Consider the following 24,782-nt stretch of genomic DNA (forward strand, 5'->3'; position numbering starts at 1 on the left):
TAATTTTCAAAATGATCATTACATATATAATCTTAGACTCAACTAAAGGCAATATTTTTGAAGTTGAGAAGTAGTATGAGAAAAAGTTTTAGGGAAGATGACAGAGCAAAGTAATGTAATAAATTTTAATTGCAAATAGTATTAAAATTATATAAATTGTGGTATCTTACAGTATTTACAATTTGCGTAAGACTGTATAAAAATTTTAACTTATTTAGAGGTTATTTATAAATGAAACATGTCTCAGAATAAAGTTGTAGATTTTTCTGAACAAGTTCTTTCATGAGTGAAACTAAATGCTCTCACAAACTAACAGTATCTGAAAACTCTGTCATCGTTTAATAGAGAGGTTTGTGGACATAAAGAGAAAGTGCCAGCCAGCTCTCATATAAAGGCAATTAGCTATAAAAGAATAAGAAGAAAACAACAGTGAACGAGAGTAGTATGGAGTATAGAAGAACATGGGCATGAAAGCTGAGAACAAACATAAAGAGGTACACTAAATAAAAACAAAAGAACAGCATCTTTAGAACAAAACTGAAATGGCGAAAATGAATGGGATAAATACAGAGGCAGCTTTGTTAGAGATCTATTTAGAAATAAGTAAAGGTGAGGCTGCCAAGAGATAGAAAAGCTTACTTAAAAAAGATTTCTGGAGAAATATGAATCAAAACAACAGTGAGGTACCCCCTCACACCTGTCAGAATGGCTACCATCAAAAAGTCTGCAAATAGCAAATGCTGGAGAGGATGTGAAGAAAGGGGAACCCTTGTGCACTGTCGGTGGGAAATGTAAACTGGTGCAGCCACCATGGAAAACAATATGGAGGTTCCTCAAAAAAACAAAAATAGAACTACCATATGACCCAGCAATTCTAATTCTGGGTATATATCCTGAAAAAATAAAAACACTAATTTGAAAAGATACAGGCACCCCAATGTTAACAGCAGCACTATTTACAATAGCCAAGACATGGAAGCAACCCAAGTGCCCATCAACAGACGAATGGATTAAGATGTGGTACATATATACAGTGGGATATTACTCAGCCATAAAAAAGAATCAAATACTGCCATTTACAGCAGTGTGGATGAACCTAGAGAATATTATGCTTAGTAAAATAAGACAGAGAAAGACAAATATTATATGATATCACTTATATGTGTAATCTAAAAAATAATACAAATGAATGTATATGCAAAAGACAAACAACTCACAGATGTAGAAAACAAACTTGTGATTACCAAAGAGGAGAGGGAAGGAGAAGGGACAAATTAGGGTTATGGGATTAACAGATACAAACTGCTATACATAAAACAGATAAGCAATAAGGATTTACTGTATAGCACAGGATATTATACCCACTATCTTATAATAATCCATAATGGAGTATAATCTATAAAAATACAGAATCGCTACGCTGTACACCTGAAACTAACATAATATTGTAAATCAACTACACTTCATTAAAAAAAAAATCTCTGGAGTAGTCAGTCTGTCTTTAACACTGCAATACTGACATGCTCAGATCCTGAATATCAAGATCTCAGAGATTTCGTTATTAAACAAAGAAAAGAAAACCTAATTCCTAAAACAAAGTAGACAATAACAAGGTAGGAAGAAAACGTGGAGGTCAAGGGGGTTAACTGTTGGGAGTGAACTACAGCCACAGTGCCCTTCTCACTCTCCAGTGGTGTAAGTGTTATAATCTATTTCTAAATACTAAATTATATACCAAATATGCTGTATAATAAAACTAACATAAAAAATTAATACTTTCTCTTTGTCAAAATAACTTTATCAGAAAAAGTAGTTTAAAATAAAGTATTTAATTCCATGCTTCTTATAACATGAAATAAACTTTTACCATTACTTACTGTATTGATGGTTTGGGGGTATATTGTTACTTGTGAGAATTTCACTTTTCAGCTGACCCTAAACAAAAAATTTGAATTATATGAGAATGAAAAAGAAAATGCATACATATTCAGCCAAACACACACACACACACACACACACACACACACATCCATGAATTAGGATCTCAAACACTTTCTAGACAAAGGCAAATTAACCTAACGTTACAATATCTTTCTGAGAAATAAAAGATAGAATCTTGGAATTAATTCAATTCAGAAAATTCAACTGTTCTTCCTTTCTCCTCTAAGTAAATAAACATGACTAAGACTGGCTTAGCATGCTTAGTTTTGAATCAATAGTTCACTATTCAAGAATGCATCATCACAAATGCTTAAAACATTTGCTAAGAACACATTTTTTAGATCTGAAAGGTATCATCTTTCGTTACAATACTCTTCAAGTAATCATTCTCATATGAAACTCCACAATGCAACCAGAATGCCATCAAAATGAGAGTGTAAAAAATCATAAACACAGTTTTAATGTGATAGTATAGGTTCTCATCTCACTGTCAAGTGAATGATTTCACAAAGATCTTCAAAATCAAAAGTGCTTTTTTTTAAAGATAGAGTGATTCCAAAAACTGTGTTGCACACTTCTGACTTAGTTACATACAACTTAAACAAAAGACTGATATCCTGTCCTCATTAAAGACCGCTATGTAAAACAAATCTAGGGAGTGTGGTTAGCTCTTCAAGGTACGAACTGAAATTACCAAGATGTGTTCCCTTGACCACGGGTAAGACATGCCGCAGTTAACATTCCAGTAGGCACTGAGACTATCAAGCCGTATAAGCTACAGAAGAAAATGGAAAAGGTCAGGTAACTAACACACTGAAATTATGAATCAATATTAAAAGATTATTCTCATGTTCACTACCCCAAAATTCTCCAATTGCCACTTTGAACTTTTAAAGGAAAGGAGATACTGCAAAAATGGAGGAAAATATATGTATGTTATACAGAGACTTTATTATTAACCTAGCATTTGCTAAATTGTGCTTCCAGGAACACTATTCCCAAGGGGATTCATTCATTCAGTGATCAAATATTTATTGAGAATTTAGTATTCAACAGACTGTAAATATTTCATTGAATAAGAAAGACACGATTCAGGACTTCCCTGGTGGCGCAGTGGTTAAGAATTTGCCTGCCAATGCAGGGGACATGGGTTCAAGCCCTGCTCCAGGAAGATCCCACATGTCATGGAGCAACTAAGCCTGTGTGCCACAACTGCTGAGCCTGCGCTCTAGAGCCTGTGTGCCACAACTACAGAAGCCTGCGTGCCTACAGCCTGTGCTCCGCAACAAGAGAAGCCACTGCAATGAGAAGCCCGTGCACCCCAAGGAAGAGTAGCCCCCGCTCACTGCAACTAGAGAAAGCCCGCACGCAGCAACGAAGACCCAGCACAGCCAAAAATAAATAAATAAAAATAAATAAATTTATAAAAAAAAAAAAGAAAGAAAGACATGATTCTTCCAGTGGTTACAAATGTCTGTTTCAAGGGAGGGGTGATGGGAGAGGATTCTATGATGAACAAAGGTGGGGAAAGCTACATACTAAATATCCTTCTTAAAGATTCACAATGTTTATTAGCATATTTAAAGTACTGTGAAGTCCTGGAGTTTAAAACAAAATAAAACATATCTGTTTAACTATGTACAGCTTTCTACTTTAGTCAGTAATCTTACTTGACCAGAGAATATTTTTTCAACAAATCTGATAATATCTTAATTACCTAATGTTCCATGAAGTACAATTTGGGAAACATTAATTTTATTCAGTTTCTTTATATTCTAGGTGAAGAATCTAAACCTCAGAATAGGTAAGTGGTTACAGAAGGTTGTCACATAGTAAGTATCAGAGCCAAAACTGGACCCAAAACTTTTAACCCACATTCCAATGGTATATTATGCTCCATCAAGGTTTCTTGAAGAAAATACATTAAGTGTTTGTACTTAGGAAAATAAGTGGATTAAAAAGTCTAGTCTAATACCTTGTATATAATTTTTTCTGCTTCATTTAATATGCACGGAGTCCAGTGTTCATTTGCAGTCTAAAAGAAAAAAAGAGAGTAACTGTGAAATGAAGTATATATATCAACAAAACAGTGCTCTAATAACCATAACAAAATAACTTGGGAATAACAAGACATTTAGCTAATGATGGCTAATGTTAGTTATCTGTTTCTTTACATATTTATATTACAAAATCAAAGGAACAGTGAAAATAGAATTGAGGAGGTTCTAATTTAACTGAGTTCATTCATTCAGAAAATAATTACTGAGCTACTCTGTGTCTGTGTGTGGAAGGAACTGGGTATGAATAAAAACAGCTAGCCTATAAACTATTGAAGAAGGTCCACATTCTTGTAATAAATAAATAAATAAATATTGCAAAGTAGGAAGAAAACCAGGAGAATATGGAAATCACAGCATGACCATGTTTCTACAAAGTCAGTATGGTCAGCAATGCCAAAAGCTGCTGTGAGATAAACTAAAATAAACTTACTTAAGCGGCCAGGGCATTACCGATGAACTTGTTAAGAGCAGTTTCAGTGGAGCAGCAGAATAAGAGTATAGTGGGTAGGGAGTCATTAGGAGGTGGGGAAATAAAGACAGCAAAGGTAGAGAATTTTCTCACAAACTTAGAAAGAAGAGAAGGAGAAGGCAATAGTTAGATGGGGCCTGGGTGCAGTGGGAGAAGGTTAAGGAGAGGCTTTTTAATTTTAATATAAAAGAGACACTTGAATGCATTTAAATGCTTAGAAGAAGGAGGTAGGGAAGGGAGAAGAGGGAAGAAGAAGAGTTGAAGATTTAGGAAAGAGAAGGAAATTGACAGAAATAAGGAAGAAAAGGCAAAAGGTAGGAGGGGGTGAGAGAAAAGGGGGGAAAAGGCTCCTAAGGACATAAGGGACGAAGGGATCCAGATCAGAGGTGGGAAGATTATCTTAGATATAAAAGTTAGTTTGTAAGTGGAAAGATGGGAAGAAGGAATGGTATAGATACAGAAAGAGTTAAGTTTGCTATTACTGTTGTTATAATAGTCAATGTAGTAGTTGAAGCAGAAACTGAGCCAGACAATGTGCCAAATGCTTTACACAAACTATCTAATTTAATCATCACAAAAACACTAAAATATAGGTACTATTGTATCAATGAATGAAGGCTGGATAGAAGGAAACCAACATGATAACCAGTTCAGTAATGTGTCACAGGTGCTTTGATAAAATATAATAGGGAGCATAAAAGAAGGAATGGTAACTTCTAAGAGTGAAGTAAAAAAAAAAGAATGAGAAAGATGGTAACATCTGAAGGAACTATTAAAACCGGAACAGAATCGCCAGGCAGATTAAGGGAAAAGAATAACGCAGGCAAAGAAAACCATATGAACAATCTGAGCAAAGATACAGAGGATCAAACAACAGCACACACTAAGGAAACTACACACCATCCTTAGAATGCCTGTTATCAGTCAATGGGAACTATGTGACTACTTTGTATTTTTCATTTGGTCTGTTAGAAGCTCAACATTAAACAGTGAGCTCACTTATGACTAATATTGCTGGTCTCATTTTTCTGGAACAATTATCTCTCTGCCTTTCAGAACACAGATTCTGGTTTCTTTAGAAGTGTTATAGTATTGTTCCTTTTTTATTGAAAGCTACTTCAAATTCATTTTGGAAACAAGCAGAGGATAAACAGTGTATTAAACACTAGCTTCCTTGACTCCCTTTCCTTTGCTTCTCCAGTACCTTTTCTTTAATTTTTCTGCTTTGATCTTCAACTGATGTATACCTCTACTTCTCTGCATGCATGTATCTTCTTAAGGCCTCCATGCAACAATGTCCTTTTTCTGTTTAATAGTCTACTTCTCTTTCTTTTTTTCTTCGTCTTCTTTCCCTACTAAGACCCTCTTCATATAACTAATCAAAAGGCAAAAATGTACCCAGTATGATCTACTGCTCACTGTCCTAAACTTTAAAACATGTTTCCTACCACTTACTTGTCCATCATAGTAAAAGAATGTCCAACCTGGATATACACACTCTATATCCTTAAAGACCTTTAAGAGGAAAACCAAACTGCATTATAAAATACTTAATCGAAATAAATTAGCTTATGTACATTTCAATATAATAAACAGATACACATGTATAAACTATTTGGAAATTATACTGTGGATAAGAACATGACTCTATAGAAATCTATCTTCCCCTAATTTACTAAAGATTTAATGTACAGCTTTTAATACTTTCAAAACACTTGTTCTTGATATTTTGAAATCTGTTAAATTCAAAGATAAATCAAAATAATTAGAGACTATAATAAAAGTATCACTAAAAGTTGTAAATTCCTAGAAGAGCTGTAGAAAGATTACACATAAAAATAAAACAGCTATTTATAGCAATAGCTGATTTTAGGAAATTCACCCTGTGACTTGAGAATAATATTTCACAGGTTCCACAGAAATTTTAAATAAGGTCACTTTACCAATAGACTAAGTTCTCCCAGTGTGACACCAAATGAAAGAGGCCGCTTTGGATCTGTTACCTATCAAAGAAAGAAAGGTGACATTAAAATATACTGATAGTGAGGGTAAATCCATTCTCCACTCTACAATAGGCAACATAGGACAATGAGTTTAAAAGTAACACAACCAAATGGATTTGTGTAAAAGAAAGTGAAGGAAGACAGTAACATGGCTGGGATTTTACACATTCTGTAGGCATGACACTAACATGATACTTTCCTAGTGGAACTATTTTCTTACTAGAAGTGAGAAGATTCACTCACTAGGGCTAAACAGACTCTTGTCTACATAGTTGAAAAGAGACAGTCTCTTTATGTATATACCATTAAAGATGTTCTCCATAGATAAATAAAACAAGGAGTTGTAGATAAAACCATGCCACTAAATTATTTTTAAAACATTTAAGATTTTCACATTTAGAAATGTGAACTGTCTATTTAAGCCTTTAATTTCCCGGACACTTTAAAAATGGTTTGTTAGAAGATGCTTCAAGATTCTTAATTTTTAATTTCCTCAATCCCTTAACTCAAAATATGCCAATGTTAAACTTCTATTTCTCATCTTCAATACCTAAATTATATTTATACACAGTGCTTAAACTGTGCCATGGTGTGTACGATGTCATTGTTTTCGATATCTCAAAGATGTCCAAAAGTCAATGTTTTTTGGTCATGAAAGAAAATAGGGAAACTAGAGAGAGGAGAAAAATCATGTTCTAAATCATCCACCAGAGACTTGAGTTTAGTCACCTAAATGCATGCTCTGCTATAGCTGCAAAGCACAAAGAGCTTTGTGAGCTTTGTTTTTATTATTAGATATATTATGATTTGTGGCAAAATGTATTTCCTTTCATTCCCATATTCATCTTTTTATACCTATGGATATCAATCTCAAAATAACTTGCAGCTATTTCAGAAGGAACTTTAATAAAACACAACTCCTCAGCTGCTAATGCACTACCCATAAATTATTGCTATCATACAAAGAACATCTTTATGATAACTTATTATACTTTTCCCCCCCCATTTCTATATTTTTCACTATCCTTCTAGACACAATAATTAAGGTAATCACATTTAAAGAGGTAATATAAGGAAGATCCCTTTGTGCTTTTAATTTTTTTCTTTAGGTTATTTTAATAATTTTGTGGCTGACACCAATTTAAATGTAATTGATATTACTTGTCCCACTCCTATGCATCTCTGTATTTCTTCATTAAAGAGAAAGAAATAATGTACCTTTTGAATTGTATTTGCTCAATAAAAAAGCTTAGTTTAAGTTTAAACTGAGATTATCATTCACCAACATGCCATTAGCTTTAAGAATAATTCTTTTACTTCCATGATGGGTTGAGTCAATTTTATTTTCCTAAGTTTGTTTTAAACAAGGTGATTTATTAATTTGGTTTTTAGACATTATTTGTTAGCAAAATTCAGTCTAATGACTACAGAAAAACCAAAAGATAAAAGTCAGTGTAAGATAGAGATGGTGTATCTTGAGAAACTACAAAGGTGTCTTACTGAATATTAAGTTACAAAAGGAACTTATGAGGAAAGTAAAATAAATTCTATATATGGCAGTATGACTTTAATTAAATCCAAGCTTAAAGCAAACTAAAAACAAAAAGGAAAGCAAACTCATTTTTGGAAAAGACGAAAAAGCATTTCCAATTTGTTAGGTAAATGAAAAAAATTCAAGGCTTCTCATGTATGTTTTGAACTTTAAGACAAAGCAGTGCATATTAAGTTCAAAATATTTGTTACATTTTAACTAAAATTAATCAGTAAAATAGTTCTTAATCAACTAATGTTAAAGTTTTGCTTATAAGTGAAGTGTGGTTTCTAAATATTGCTACACATGTGTGTGAGTAGCTGTGGGTGTTAAAATCCAACATGGTGGAAAGTAAAGTGAATGAGACTAGCAGCCAACTGACCTGGATTTTAGTCCCCTCTCTACCAACTACCATTATAAACGATTACTTCATCACCTCTGGAAACTAATTTTTGTCATTATTAAAAAAAATTAGTTCCTTAAAGTTATATTAGTCTAAGTCTTTAAGCAAAATTCAAAATAAATGATAGAGAAAAATCCAAAAATCTCTTAAATTAGCTTTAGAAAGGAACATATGGAAGTCTTATGATATATGTACACACATTAATGCCAGATGAAAAAAGCCTAACACAAGGAAGGAGATATGGTAGTGTACTAATCAGGAAAAAAAAATCTGTCTTGGATTCAAAATTGCTATTTATGGGCAAATCAAGAATTAATGTCATAAAATACACACTTAATTACTAACTTAAACCAAGTAAACTAAGTTACTTACATCATCTTCATATTTAATGTGAATGTCTGTGATTTTTACTTGTACATTTTTAATTACTTGAGTTGCCAATTTTTCCAACAATGTATCCTTTTTGGCTTCTTTTGGTTTATCTATAAAAAACAGGAAAATACAAGTTCAAGAGTTGAAATTCTCGAACAGAGGGCAGAGAGCAGAAGCAAGAAGAACTACAATCCTGCAGCCTGTGGAAGGAAAACCACATTCACAGAAAGATAGACAAAATGAAAAGGCAAAGGACTTTGTCCCAGATGAAGGAATGAGATAAAACCCCAGAAAAACAACTAAATGAAGGGTAGATAGGCAACCTTCCAGGACAAGAATTCAGAATAATGATAGTGAAGATGATCCAGGACCTCGGAAAAAGAATAGAGGCAAAGATCGAGAAGATGCAAGAAATGTTTAACAAAGACCTAGAAGAATTAAAGAACAAACACCTAGAAGAATTAAAGAACAAACAGGGCTTCCTTGGTGGCGCAGTGGTTAAGAGTCTGCCTGCCAATGCAGGGGACATAGGTTTGAACCCTGGCCTGGGAAGATCCCATATGCCGTGGAGCAACTAAGCCCATGCGCCACAACTACTGAGCCTGAGCTCTAGAGACCGCAAGCCACAACTACTGGAGCCCGCATGCCTAGAGCCCGTGCTCCGCAACAAGAGAAGCCACAACAATGAGAAGCCCACGCACAGCAATGAAGACCCAAATAAATAAATAAATAAATAAAATTTAAAAAAAAAAAAGAACAAACAAACAGAGATGAACAATGCAATAACTGAAATGAAAACTACACTAGAAGGAATCAATAGCAGAATAAGTGAGGCAGAAGAACGGATAAGTGACCTGGAAGACAGAATGGTGGAATTCACTGCCACAGAAGAGAAAAAAAAGAATGAAAAGAAATCAAGACAGCCTAAGACCTCTGGGACAACATTAAACACAACAACATTCACATTATAGGGAGACAGAGAGACAGAAAAGACATGAGAAAATATTTTAAGACATTATAGTCGAAAACTTCCCTAACATAGGGAACAAAATAGCCACCCAAGTCCCTGAAGCACAGAGAGTCCCAGGCAGGATAAACCCAAGGAGAAACATGCTGACACACATAGTAATAAAACTGACAAAAATCAAAGACAAAGAAAACTTACTGAAAGCCACAAGGGAAAAATGACAAATAACATACAAGGGAACTCCCACAAGGTTAACAGCTGATTTCTCAGCAGAAACTCTACAAGCCAGAAGGGAGTGGCATGATATGCTTAAAGTGATGAAAGGGAAGAACCTACCACCCAGATTACTCTACCCAGCAAGGATCTCATTCAGATTCGACAGAGAAATCAAAAGCTTTACAAACAAGCAAAAGCTAAGAGAATTCAGCACCACCAAACCAGCTCTACAACAAATGCTAAAGGAACTTCTCTAAGTGGGAAACCCAAGAGAAGAAAAGGACCTACAAAAACAAACCCAAAACAATTAAGAAAATGGCAACAGGAACATACATATCGATAATTACTTTAAATGTGAATAGGTTAAATGCTCCAACCAAAAGACACAGGCTGCCTGAATGGATACAAAAACAAGACCCATATATATGCTGTCTACAAGAGACCCACCTCAAACCTACAGACACATACAGACTGAAAGTGAGGGGATGGAAAAAGATTTTCCATGCCAGTGGAAATCAAAAGAAAGTTGGAGTACTAATACTCATATCAGATAAAACAGACTTTAAAATAAAGAATGTGACAAGAGACAAGGAAGGACACTACATAATGATCAAGGGATCAATCCAAGAAGAAGATATAACAATTATAAATATATATGCTCCCAACACAGGAGCACTTCAATACATAAGGTAACTGCTAACAGCTATAAAAGAGGAAATCAACAGTAACATAGTAATAGTGGGGGACTTTAACACCTCACTTACACCAATGGACAGATCATCCAGACAGAAAATTAATCAGGAAACACAAGCTTTAAATGACACAATTGACTAGATAAACTTAATTAATATTTATAGGACATTCCATCCAAAAACAGCAGATTACACTTTATTCTCAAGTGCACAAGGAACATTCTCCCAGATAGCAATCTTGAGGGAAAAAAAATGGAGCTGGAGGACTCAGACTCCCTGACTTCAGACTATACTACAAAGCTACAGTAATCAAGACAATATGGTACTGGCACAAAAACAGAAATATAGATCCATGGAACAGGATAGAAAGCCCAGAGATAATCCCACACACCTATGGTCAACTAATCTATGACAAACGAGGCAAGGATATACAGTGGAGAAAAGACAGTCTCTTCAATAAGTGGTGCTGGGAAAACTGGACAGCTACACGTAATAGCATGAAATTAGGAAATTAGAACACTCCCTAACAACATACACAAAAATAAACTCAAAATGGATTACAGACCTAAATGTAAGACCAGACACTACAAAACCCTTAAAGGAAAACATAGGAAGAACACTCTTTGACATAAATCACAGCAAGAACTTTTTTGATCCACCTCCTAGAGTAATGGAAATAAAAACAAAAACAAACAAATGGGACGTAATGAAACTTAAAAGCTTTTGCAAAGCAAAGGAAACTACAAACAAGACGAAAAGACAAACCTCAGAATGGGAGAAAATATTTGCAAACAAATCAACGGACAAACGATTAATCTCCAAAATATATAAACTGCTCAAGCAGCTCAATATTAAAAAAACAAACCAAATCAAAAAATGGTCAGGAGACCAATCAAAAAATGGACAGAAGACCTAAATAGACATTTCTCCAAGGAAGACATACAGATGGCCAAGAAGCACAAGAAAAGCTGCTCAACATCACTAATTATTAGAGAAATGCAAATCAAAACTACAATGAGGTATCACCTCACACCAGTTAGAACAGGCAACATCAGAAAATCTCCAAACAACAAATGCTGGAGAGGGTGTGGAGAAAAGGGAACCCTCTTGCACTGCTGGTAGGAATGTAAATTGATACAGCCACTATGGAGAACAACAGTATGGAGGTTCCTTAAAAAACTAAAAATAGAATTACCATATGACCCAGCAATCCCACTACTGGGCATATACCCAGAGAAAACCATAATTCAAAAAGACACATGCACCCCAATGTTAACTGCAGTACTATTTACAATAGCCAGGTCATGGAAGCAACCTAAATGCCCATCGACAGACAAATGGATAAAAAAGATGTGGTACATATATACAAGGGAATATTACTCAGCCATAAAAAGCAACAAAAGTAGGTCATTTAGAGAGACATGGATGGATCTAGAGATTGTCATACAGAGTGAAGTAAGTCAGAAAGAGAAAAACAAATATCGTATATTAATGCATATATGTGGAACCTAGAAAAATGGTACAGATGAACTGGTTTGCAGGGCAGAAATAGAGACACATGTAGAGAACAAACGTATGGACACCAAGGCGGGGAAGTGGTGGGGGATGGTGGTGCTGTGATAAATTGGGAGATTGGGATTGACATATATACACTAATATGTATAAAATAGATAACTAATAAGAACCTGCTGTATAAAAAATAAATAAAATAAGATTCAAAAAAAAAAGTTGAAATTCTCACATAGTTCATAATCAATGACCAAATGATAGCTAAGGCACTACTCAATGGAAATTACAACCTATTCCAGTGTGCTTCTTTTATTTTAGATTTTAATATGCATTTCCAAATTAAAACTTATTTTTGAAGTTACATTGTAATCTAACATTCATTTGACCTTTGAAGACAGAAATCAAGTGGCAATGTGCATAAATAACACATGGCATAAAAACTACTTTTACCTACCTTTTGAGCGATCAAGACCTTTAAAAGGTTTCTTAAAATGTTTTTTGTGCTTTTTACGTTTACGTCCTTCTCAGTGGAAGCATTTTAGTGAGAAAAGGATAAAATTCAAGTTAGCAGACTAGAGGACAGAAAAGAAAACAAGAGACTTCTTCCTGACAGCAAATTTTGGTACAACTCACCTTACTTTATTCTAAACTGATCTGTTATTTCAATACAAGCAGAAATTCACAAACCTTCTTTAGTCTAGAATAACCTTCTTTAATGTAGAAAATAACTTGGCAGGTGCAATTATATAAAAATTGGGTAAAATATCCATACAGAATGCCGTTTATAATATTTATGACTGTTTACACTATGAAGTTTAATTTTTCATTTCAGCGTTACCAAAATATTGGAAATGTAATAATGACAGAATAAAAAGACTTTCAGAGAAAGGTTTTGATAAGTGTGCGGTAGGAACACAGGAACACAAATGAAATGAATGGGTAGGCTGCCAACAGATGACTTCCTCTGGATGATAAAGCTCACAAGCAGAATACTTTAATAACTTGAGGACATGAAGAATACAAAAAGGGCAAAAAAAGTACATGGACTTGTACACTGAAATTAGCTTAATACTTCCTTTAACACCTCATCCACTTGTATTTGGCACTGCCTCACTTCATGGCATTAACCCAAACCTATCTTAGCCAACTTACAAATCGTTACATTCAACTGCCTATTACACATCAACTCCAGTCCACGCTCTTGGGGCAGCCTCTGTATGGTCTCCCCTGCCTCCAGTCTCCACTGTTACCTCCAACCTAACATCCTTCTATACCGCCACCAGACTTACATCTTCTAAAATACTATTCAGGCCTGTTAATTCCCTGCTCAAAATGCTTTTAAAGGCTCTCTGCAGCCTGCCAAATAAAATGAGAAAGTATTTGCATGACACAAAGGTCCTTTCATGATCCGACCCCTATCATCCTGTCCTCTTCTATCTCCTGCCACTCATCCTTGCACTGGATACTTCAGGAATACTACTTATACGTTCCAAAACAAACCGTAACTTTCTAATGCCTAATGCCTCTACACGTTTCATTCCCTGAACTTGGTTTCCTCTCCCTGAAGTTCTTTACCAGGCAAATTCCTAGGAGGCTTCCAAACCTCAGGTCCAGCACTACAGCCTGTGTGAAGCCTTCTTTGACTCTTCCAGGCATCTCCAAGGCCATCTACCCCTGCACCTTATATAGACTTCCATTAAGCAGTGATTACACTGTATTTGAAGTGTTTGCACAACTGTCTTGTTACCAGGCAGGAGTCTTCATTAGGACAGGAATTATCCTAACATCTAGGCACAAAGCACACGATACGTATCTGTTCAAATGAATCAAAAAAATCCACATCTGAACATTATAATAAAAATATAAGCTCAGTTAATGTTACATATATTTGAGAGAATATACATGATATTTAGCTTGAAATTTTTAATTCGTTCTTCCTTGATATTTTAAAGCAAATTGTCCTGTCACTACAAAAAACTAAGAATCAAATCCTGGATTTTAAGAATAAAACCCTACGTTTCAAGAAGAAAATATTTAATAAACGTATAACAAAATCTGGACTTTGCTATTACCAGTAGTTCTTGTCACAGTGATGTTCCCTAAGTCTTTTTCATTTATAAATTAAACATTCAGAAAAAGACTAAGTTCTCAAAGAAATACCATTTGAAAAGAAACAGCTAAGAAAGCCAGAGTAGCCCTGAAAACCATCCCACTTAAGTAGAAAGCTTTCAGAGACAGGAGTTCAGCTGCCTGGGTTTAGTATCTACCATAACTCACTCTTCTCACCTGACCTCCTATTATCTTTCTGGTTTCACATTTGTTCTAGCACCTTGTTCTGTCTTTGATCTCAGTGTTAGATGTACCATGTTTAAACATCTACAAATAGTTGCAAAATCTAATCTGAGTACTACATATTTCTTTAGAGAGTTTCTGTTTAATCGGATGGACAATAAATTCATGATCCCCAGTCACTGTCTAAAGCAGTTCTCAAATGTTTTGGTCTCAGGGTTCCTTTAACACACTTACAATTTAAGAACCTTAAACAGCTTTTCATTAGTGTGGGTTACAGCTATTGATATTTACCATATTGGAAATCAACACTGAAAATCTTTTTAATATTAACTCATAAAAAAACCCATTATGTGATAGTACAGTTAACATGTATTTATGAAAAATAACTATATTTTCCAAACAAAAAGTTGTAGTGAGAAGAGTGGCATAGTTTTACAATCTTACAAATGTCTTTAATGTCTGGCTTAGTAGAAGACTGCTGGATTCAAATATCTGCTTCTGCCTTTGCTCTTTTGGTATATGCTGTTTAGATTGAAGTATGTGAAGAAAATCTGACCTAACTACAGATATGTAATACGAAAAGGAAGGAACATCTTCACAGTCTTTTCATGCAATTATGGATACTACACCAAACTCAACTAGTAATAGCTTCTTAAAGTTGCACCTTGGAAACTGAAACTCTATCAGTGTATCTTTCATCTGAATTAAAATCAGTCTACCTTGCTCTTTTATACATTCATAAATTTTTACCACGCACTGATAATATGGAAATATTGCTTCACTGAATTATGCAGATCTTACAAACATTGAGTCACCTTATTATTTAATATCAAAAATCACATTGTTAATACCACCACAAATCTCATCAGGAAAGTCTTCTAAGTATGGGAAGCCATCAAGCTCAAAGTGGCAAATACAAATTCCCCAAAATTCTAATTTTTGTTCAGAAACTCAAATCTTTTTGCTGGCAACAAACAGTGTCAGTTGTTTTTTCTTAAAGTTGTATTGTTGAAATGTCTACCAAACACCCAAATCTGAGTAATAATAGTCTGTCAGCCATTCTTCCAAATAAAATGGCTTTCCATGAAAAAAGCAACTGGTTTCACTGACAACCCAAACAACTGCACAAGTATTTTTCCTTGAGACAATTATCCTGCTTCAGTCTGCAGAAGTACCTTGTGTATGCTTCCTCTTTTGTCACGAAACTTCAAAGACACATATGCTCAAGAGTTGTAATTTATTAAAATTAAAATTTTTCTATTTCATCAATGACATGCTTCAGTAAAACTGGTGCTTTTTCCATTTTATTTTGTTTTTCACTGTGAGTGATTGGTAAGGAACAATACAATGGCTCCTAATAGTATAGTTTAGTGCCACTGCCTCGATTCATGCTAAGGCAGCCAGCAATTTTACACAACATTGCTTTTGCACCATCAGCACCAATGTCAACACAGTGAAACATCAAATAATGTCTTAGCATTATTATGAAAATAGTTCTGACTTTTGGAAAACCAATGCTCTAGAAGTTTTGGGTTGTTTGTTTGCTTGTTTGTTTTTTAACGAGGAAGGAATATACACTCAGAAACTGAAAACAACGAAAGGATTATGAAGTACACACAAAGTCCTGGACAACTAAAGATATCATCAACAAAATTATTCTCATTTCAGAATCATCAAATTCTAGGCCTAGTGTTTTTATCCAGGCTAATATACCTTCTTGGAATAAAAGGAAACTCTCAATCAATGAGGTTTTACTTTATAGTGACCTCTGTCTGTTTTGTTTTGTTTTGAGCAATGCTGCCCAATGATTTTGTTACATGTTTGAATGGGCCAGTTGGAATTCATTTGTATCCTGGAGGCAGGTTGCTCCTAGTAGGATCAGAAAACACTGCCCCTGGCAGACTATAGAAAGCTGGTTCAATTACAACCTACAAAACTGGACAGTGAACCATGAGTATCTCCATGCTATCTTTTATATTAAACAAAGTGACTCGAAGACAAATTAACATAGTCAGCCACACTTACTCAAGGGGCAAATTTGTACAAAGAGAAACTCCTTTCAGGGTAATTTCATTCAATGCTGTGAAATCTGCATGCAACTTATTCTTCCATTTGTCATAATGAACCTAAACATTAAAGAAGTTTCTAGCAGCAAAAGTAATTATATCATAGTGCTTATTATTGTTTACATTTTGAGATAGAGACCCCACTTGCCATTTAATCAAAAGATATTTTAAGTGTGACTGAGCTAATATAACAAATTCCTGAAAAGTTATAGGGAATACAGTTAAATAAATCAAATTACTCTGCAAAATATTAGAAATTATTATTTTAATGTGCTTGGTAAACTTCCTAGGATACAAAAGAATCCTACTGTAAATCCTAAAGCAGTCAGCCTTCAAATTTGCCTTTTGTGAGGCTGTCCAGGACAGTAGTCTATAGGTGCCTCCAAAGCTACTACAGAGGTGAAGCAAATCAGGGAGGACATGAGAAGGAAGTCACAGAAACATCTCTTATCAAGGTTCTAAATAAAGTCTCACTCAAAAAATAAAAGGTTCCATTTTACTGCTTTTTACAAAGTCTGAAAACCACTGCTATAGGACAGGAATTGCTTAATTGAGAAAATACTGTTCTACAGAACTAAAGTCAAAAAGGCAGTCCAGATTTGAAAGTTATCTATAGATCAAACAGTAAGCTTCATAAAGGCAGTGGATTGTGTCTGTTTCACCTCATGAATATTCAGCATCCAGCATAGTGCTTGCTACTAGAAGACATTAAGTATTTGGTGAATGAATAAATGCTGAAGGTAGAGAAAAGGAAATGATGGTAAAGGGGAAAAACATGAATTACATTTCCATATTTTCTAAAAGGATGACATGTCACATGAACTCTATTAAAAGCACAAGCATGGATAAGAATATAATTTTGTATGTAGCTGAATATAATTAACCATGCATACCCACCAGGCTTGATGTCCTTGTAAACAAAGTTTTCCAAGCCATATATGAACTCCCCTGAACGTGCGCCTGCATCCGCATGGCAGCGATAACCAAAATGCAAAGCGTTTAAGACACCTTTAATTTTACACATAAAATATGTCTAAACTTAGTTCAAAGAATTAGAAATCATGTAACAGAACAAAGAAAATCCAGTGACACCAAAACAACTTACTTCTAAGGAAATATTTTCAGTGACACCATTTTCATTCTTTCAACATATAAACTTTGTTTTCATAACATTAAAACAAAAATTCTTAATAATTAAAATTATAATAATTTCAAATTAAGCAAAACAGACAAATATCAATTATGGCTAATGCCTCATTGATGTGCCAAATTTTCAAAGAAAGCAAAAATCTGCTGTTTTGGTTCCCTTTTTCCCCACCATTTTGACCATTTTCAGAATGAAATATTGCTGTGATATTTACGCTAATTTTAGAGTCAGCTGAAATGAATTCATCTTACTTTAGTGTATGTTCCCTTTCAGACACATTGTCTGAATCCTTTCTATCCATTCTTGTCAGTGATGGCTAGGTAGCACCATCTTCCATTTCCCTCCTCAAATCCAGCCTAGACACCACTACAAGCTTACCTTCCTAAAACACAGCTGTGATCACATCACTCTCCGGATTTTTTTTAAAAAAGTAAAACTTACTTTCTCACTGACTACCAATTAAAGTCCATTATAAACCAGAGTCAAGAGCCAGACTGAGTTCAAACTCTAGCTCTGTCATTTTCTAGCAGCATAACCTAGAACAAGTTATTTAACTTCCAGCTTTCTCAACTATATAATGGAAACAATAAAAGCCTTTATATCATAGAATTATGACTATTAAATGAGTAAGCTGACATAAAGCATTTTGAAGAGTGACCCGCAAATAGTAAATTCTCAATAATTATCGTCATCACCATCATGGCATTCAAATCTCTTAAAACTGACCTAAACTTAGCTTTCCAACTCACGTCCAGATATGCTATCAAACTTCCAAATTCTTAGCTGCTCCCCATACATGCCCTACATTTTTTCATTTCACTGTCCCTTTTACCTAGAATGCCCTCTCTCCTTTCTGCATACTCATCCTTTAGACTCAGCTGAAATATGTACCTTCACAGTGTCCACCCTGATCTCTGGCTGAACGTAATATGCCCATTATGAACTCCCGTAACACTCTCATCTATACTTCTTTGATGAGACTCAACACTCTCTCCTATTTATCACTATACATGAAGTCTTTCAACAGTAGGCTCCAGGAATTTTCTAATTTTTGTGTTTCCAACAATCTTTTGAACAGAATGGCATCAGACTTCTCAAAAGTACCTGGAAGTTAGAAGATTTTTGCCTTCAAAATTCTCATTTTAAACCCAGCATTCTATCCCCAGCCAAATCAAACAAGTATGGAAGTAAATTACAAATCTTTCAGACTTGAAAGGATTTTTAAAATTATATCCAGTGTATCCTTTCTTAAAAGCTATTAGAAATGTTCTAGCAAAACAAAGGAACAAACTAACAAAGAACAAAAGGCAAGGGACCCAATGAATTAAAACAGAAGAGCAGTGAAGACCAGTTCCAGGATGACAATTATGTAGCAGAACTAAAAAAACAACCAGTTCAGAGAAAGATCTCCAGGAGGGACAGGGGGACAGGGAGAGGACCAACAAATGGGTTTGGCCAATTGGAAAATAACACTGCCAGTCATATATGATAAATAGATTTCATGTAGTACACAAAAAGAATTGAAGATAAATTTACAAAGAAGACCAGGCAAAAAGGAAAGAAGCATTTACAAATTCAAGAAAAACAAAAGGCTACATAGCAAAGGAAATATAATCACAATACATTATTTGACCTATGCAGTGAACAATAATTATATTGTCATAGTAATGTAAATTTTGACTCGTAATTGGCCCAAAATTATGATATAACCATATTATGAGAAGACAGAAAGGGGAATTTAGGGTGAAAAAATTGTAGGAGAGGTGAACTCCTTAACTACTGTAACAGGAAATCCAAGATAGTGCCTTACATTAATATATTAGACAACCACAGAAAGTTAATATTTCTAAAATAGACGGTTCCCTCTAAGGAGTGGGTCTAGAGGGTAGAGAATGGTGGAATACGAAACTGACATTTTTCATAAGTCTTTCTGGAAAAACTATTTGATTTTAGAGTTAATGTTAACTCTAAAATTTTAGAGTTTTTGATAAAATTAACATTTTAAAATACAGAATCTATATAGCATTTGAAAATTTTTTGGCCTCACTAGGAATTTAATATTTCCCTTTACTTTACAATAGCCTTTCCAGGAAAATAAAATCACTACAATGAAATAAAAGAAGAAAAATATCAAGAAAGTTTATTTTTACAGTTAAGCAAGCTCTCTAGAAATGAATTTATAGTTATATTTCAATTTTCTTTTTTTCCCACATAATAGTGGGCAGCACTTTATTTTAACAAATAAAACAAATTAAGTAAAAATACTTTTTTAAAGCAGATCAGCCTGATGACTCTATTTTCATTTTTATCATCTGGTGCTTATAATTGAATCACTTCTTCTCCTTACCTCCTAGTCTCTATACATACACAATAATGCTTTTGTGCTTTTAAAATCAAGAAATAAATGGAAAAATAATAAGTATGAAAAAGTATGGTAATCAACTCAAAACTATTAATTAATAATGGTGAAATAGAAAGCACCTAAAGGCCAGGGTTGTCTTATCATTCGTACGAATAACATTACATAGGATCCATATTCACACAAACTAGAAAAAATACTTATATGCAGTCAAGATAATTAAATGTATTTCTTGACAATTAAAGGAAAAAACCTCTATCAACATATTTCCCAATTCCTGAATTCATCTTTTATACTCAAAACATTTTCCTGACAAATCTAATGTAATAATGTTAAAACTGAGTTTCACTTTCTGAATTTTAGTTCTACCCAACAAAACCTAAATTTTATCATCCAAGAAGCTACAATGTAATGATTATATATTATATAAGCCTAACAGCCCCATTTACACAAGCTTAATACTACAGATGTTCATCCCCTATAGATTTATCAAATCATCCTTAATAGCCTCTCTGCCAGACACAAACATATAAGTTTCCTAAGTATTAAAAACTCAGGAGTGGGCCTCCCTGGTGGCGCAGTGGTTGAGAGTCCGCCTGCCGATGCAGGGGATACGGGTTCGTGCCCCGGTCTGGGAGGATCCCATATGCCGCGGAGCGGCTGGGCCCGTGAGCCGTGGCCGCTGGGCCTGCGCGTCCGGAGCCTGTGCTCCGCAACGGGAGAGGCCACAACAGTGAGAGGCCCGCATACCACAAAAAGAAAAAAAAAAAAAAAAAAAAAAAAAACCTCAGGAGTCAAAATTTCATAGGCACTTAATACAAAATGTATAGCATGTTATCATTTTGCTGATTGTCAACTACTAAAACAGGAGAGAGTATATACCATGCTTTTTCTTATAGTTCACTGGAAACACTAAAATATTTTTTAAGTAATCACAGCTATTTCCATTAAAAAAAATGAGTTTGGGGTTTGTTTCTCAACAGGGAAAATATAACTTAATTATACATATTATAAATTATTATAAGTGTATAACTACATGTTATAGCAATATATCCAAGCATATATAAATACACCTATTGATGACTACATATAATTATATACATTTGTGTTAAGAAAACAGATTTAATCTGAATTGATTTGAGAAAGAAATAAAATTTTAGTGCTCTCCAAGCCTTTTTCCTCATTTTTATAAAACTACTTCTAATTAACCAAAATTGAATAAAAAGAAATACTCACACTGAACTGTCATAAAACAAAACCACTACCACTTTGTTTTATTTGGTACATAAAAGTACTAGAAATGAAGAAAACTGTTTTCATGGAAATATAGATCCTTAAGTTTCAGCAGAAACATAAGATATGGTTAAATACGAAAAGCAAAAGGAAAAAACATGTTTAGGCTTTTAAAAAATTCTACCATTAAGATAGCCTCTGTATTTTAAGTATTTTAGTACTTTTTTGTAAAAGAACCAGTAATTCTGAATAAGAGAAAAACGCTTGTGGCAAAAAGAATTAGAATCATTGATAAAGAATTTTAATCAGCAAGCTATTTTTAAGAGAGATTTCTTATTGATTTAAATAAATATCAGCAGCTTAAGCTAGGAAAGGTATCTTATTATAATATCTAAATATAATTTTTGTCATTTCTAACTCAACATTTGCCATATCTTTTAAGAGAGACCAAAGAGAAATGCCTTAGCATTTCTAGTACCATCTTCTTTCATCACAGAAATATATAAACATGCTACCGAATGACACAAAAATGATGTAAAATGCTATAACTCTCACACCCCAATCTGCAATTGGGGTATGATTTGACTTGAAAGCGAAAACCAAACTTGGAAAGGCATGGAAAAGTCCTTCAACTCACCATCCTATAGACTACTCTTTTCCATCCTATCCTTATTGTTGCTCCATAAACCAAATTAAAATAGTCACCAGATTTATTTTTAGATAAAAACAAAACATTAAAACTTGAGACAAGATGTTAAAATGCTGAAATCTGAAAAATCAAGTTTTTAAAACTATCATGTATAATATAAAGAGATAGCTAGGAAAAGAATTACAGCACCATTCCCTCTAAACACTATTTCACTATATTAATATACCAAACCTTATTATCTTTCAACAACACATATGAAAATGCAGACAAAGAAACCATTAACCTTTGGAAAAACCAAACAGGCTTGCAAGAACTCAAAGAATTTGGGAAGTCTCCATTAAGTAGCACAGTAGAAATGACTGGTAAGAAAAGTAAGAAAATTTAACTGGCAGTGAGATAAAATAATCACAAAGGCAGTGATTCCCAAGTGTGAGTCATTAAAATCTTTACAAACAATATTGTGAGATATGATTTTAAAAGAAGATTCTTTCTTTGGAACTACAACTTATGAAGGCCTATGAAAGAACTCTCTTTACAGAGCATTAAATATATCTAAAATATAGGTATATGTACATTTATCTAAAACATAAACTTATTGTACCTTTCTCTGCTGCTTTTTGAAGGGCTTCTTCAATTCGGGATAACTCTTTCTGTTTAATATCTTGCAAGGATTTTTCTTCCTTTTCAGCATCATATTTAATACCTAAAAATGTATAGTTAATTCACACATCAAGAAAGGCAATTAATAAATAAGTAAGAAAAGTTCAGCCTCATTATAATATTGTATTGTGTGTGTAATAAGTAATTTTTTGTAAGTCAAAAAACATTTATATTCTTTAGATTGGTTTTAAAAAAAGCTTAAACATAAATGATTCCTATTTATTTACAAAGCTTATATCAAAAGGAAAAGGACAGAAGGAAAGGAATTAAAGGGAGAAAGAAGATAGGAAAAAGGATATTTGGGGAAAAGGGTGAGTAGAAAGGTGAAAGAGAGGAACAAACAGAAGGCAGAAAGTATACCAAAAAATTTCCAGTTATTATATGTGAGTGGTAAAATTTTGAGTAACTACAAAAAACATGTAATATTCAATACCCGCTGGTATTAATGTAAGATTGATGAAAAGACTTTCAGAAAGTAATTCAAGAACATGTATCAACAATCATAAAACATATATATCCTTTTAATCTAGTAATCTCATTTCTGATTATGTATCCTAAGGAAGTAACACAAAATGAGTAAGATTATCTATAAGAAGGAGGAGTTTATAATGTTCACTGTAATAGCAAAAAACAGTTGGCAGACCATAATGTAATATCATATAGCCTTTCAAAACTGTCACTATCACCATGAAAACTGTGAAACATATCAAAAATATATATATTAACCAAAAAATCCAGATCCATGTTGCATATATAGTGTGATAAATGCTACATCAAATCAAGTATGTATACAGTAAAGACTGGAAAACAAAAGGTAAAAATAAAAATTGTTTCTTTTATGGTTGAGAAAATATAAGTAATTTTTCCCTAAAATACCCAAACTTTTCTTAACATAATATTGTACTCAAACTGAAAAAACATTAATAATGAAATATACCACTTTAAAAAAACATCAGTACTGGGCTTCCCAGGTGGCGCAGTGGTTGAGAGTCTGCCTGTGGATGCAGGGGACATGGGTTCGTGCCCCGGTCAGGGAAGATCCCACATGCCGCGGAGCAGCTAGGCCCGTGAGCCATAGCCACTGAGCCTGCGCGTCCAGAGCCTGTGCTCTGCAACGGAAGAGGCCACAACAGTGAGAAGCCCGCGTACCGCAAAAAAAAAAAAAAAAAAAAAAATCAGTACTTTAAAAATTAAAATACTATAGTTTATAATGAAAAAAATTAACTACTTTACACACGTTTTTGAAAGAACATTCACTCAAAATCAGAAGCAACAAAATGGGGAAAAAAATTTTCCAGTCTGTAGATTAACACATTTTTAAAAACTTATTTACTTTCATTCCCAAAAGTAAAAGTCTAATGTATCTCAACTTAATAGGAAGCCTTAGTTGTAGAATAATTATTCATTGAGAATAGAATAAATTTCACAAATGGTTGAAATTATTCTTTCCAACAATAGCATAAGAATATTTTATATAAAATGTGGCAATATATGCGTATCTGTAAAAATGTATGTATTGTATATGTGTACATATATGAATATGATTAGTTTATTTCTATTATCTTCTTTTTTACTAAACATATTAAAATACTTAACGTAGGTAACAATTTAATTTTACTATGATGCTATATAATTTTACTATGATGTTTACTATAATGCTTATAAACCTAAAATAACATACTTGCCCCAGGGACAACAAGCAGGTATAATCCCTCTAGGGTCGCAACAACAGCTTCTCCATAAAGGTTCTTCCAAGGAATCTTCAAAGTTAATTTATCTAAAGGAACATAATTTCAACCTTCTTATTTGGATGCTCAAGAAGATATACATTTCTCACTTTTCATTAAGAGAAAAAGTACACAAAACCCTTCATACATATAGTATGTACATCACTCAGAAAAAAAAAGAAAAAAAACCCCAACACAGTTTAAAACATCTTTTCCATATTATATTACCATTAAGGTGACTATTCACATTGTGCTTTGTATTTTTCAAACTTTTTGATAACTATTAATTCATTTAATATTCCCAAACTGTAAGAAAAATGAGGCAACTATTACTTCAGTTTTGAAAAAAAAGGCAACTCAGTCCCAGACAGGTTAAATTGTATGCTTAAGTCCACCCAATACATCAATGGAACCAGAATTGATGGTCTGAATATTGTACATGCTGTTCTAGCCACACCTACTACTTCACCTCTACAGCATTAGTAT

The 24,782-nt window shown here is 33.8% G+C and overlaps 1 protein-coding gene across 2 annotated transcripts in view; it reads right to left on the bottom strand.

Annotated features, from left to right (window-relative positions):
- Positions 1-24,782, bottom strand: part of VPS13C (vacuolar protein sorting 13 homolog C) — a 181,591-nt gene that overhangs the window by 138,566 nt on the left and 18,243 nt on the right. For both annotated transcript variants that reach the window (XM_081228757.1, XM_081228756.1), the window contains exons 4-10: positions 24,251-24,346; positions 22,511-22,612; positions 8,780-8,889; positions 6,414-6,473; positions 3,917-3,976; positions 2,636-2,716; positions 1,878-1,935 (exon numbers count right to left, since the gene is read on the bottom strand). In XM_081228757.1, coding sequence (XP_081084883.1) covers positions 1,878-1,935; positions 2,636-2,716; positions 3,917-3,976; positions 6,414-6,473; positions 8,780-8,889; positions 22,511-22,612; positions 24,251-24,346 — 567 coding nt within the window. The remainder of the gene's footprint in view (positions 1-1,877; positions 1,936-2,635; positions 2,717-3,916; positions 3,977-6,413; positions 6,474-8,779; positions 8,890-22,510; positions 22,613-24,250; positions 24,347-24,782) is intronic.

Source organism: Mesoplodon bidens, assembly GCF_964165515.1.
Source record: "Mesoplodon bidens genome assembly, chromosome: 3".
Lineage (NCBI taxonomy): Eukaryota > Metazoa > Chordata > Mammalia > Artiodactyla > Ziphiidae > Mesoplodon > Mesoplodon bidens.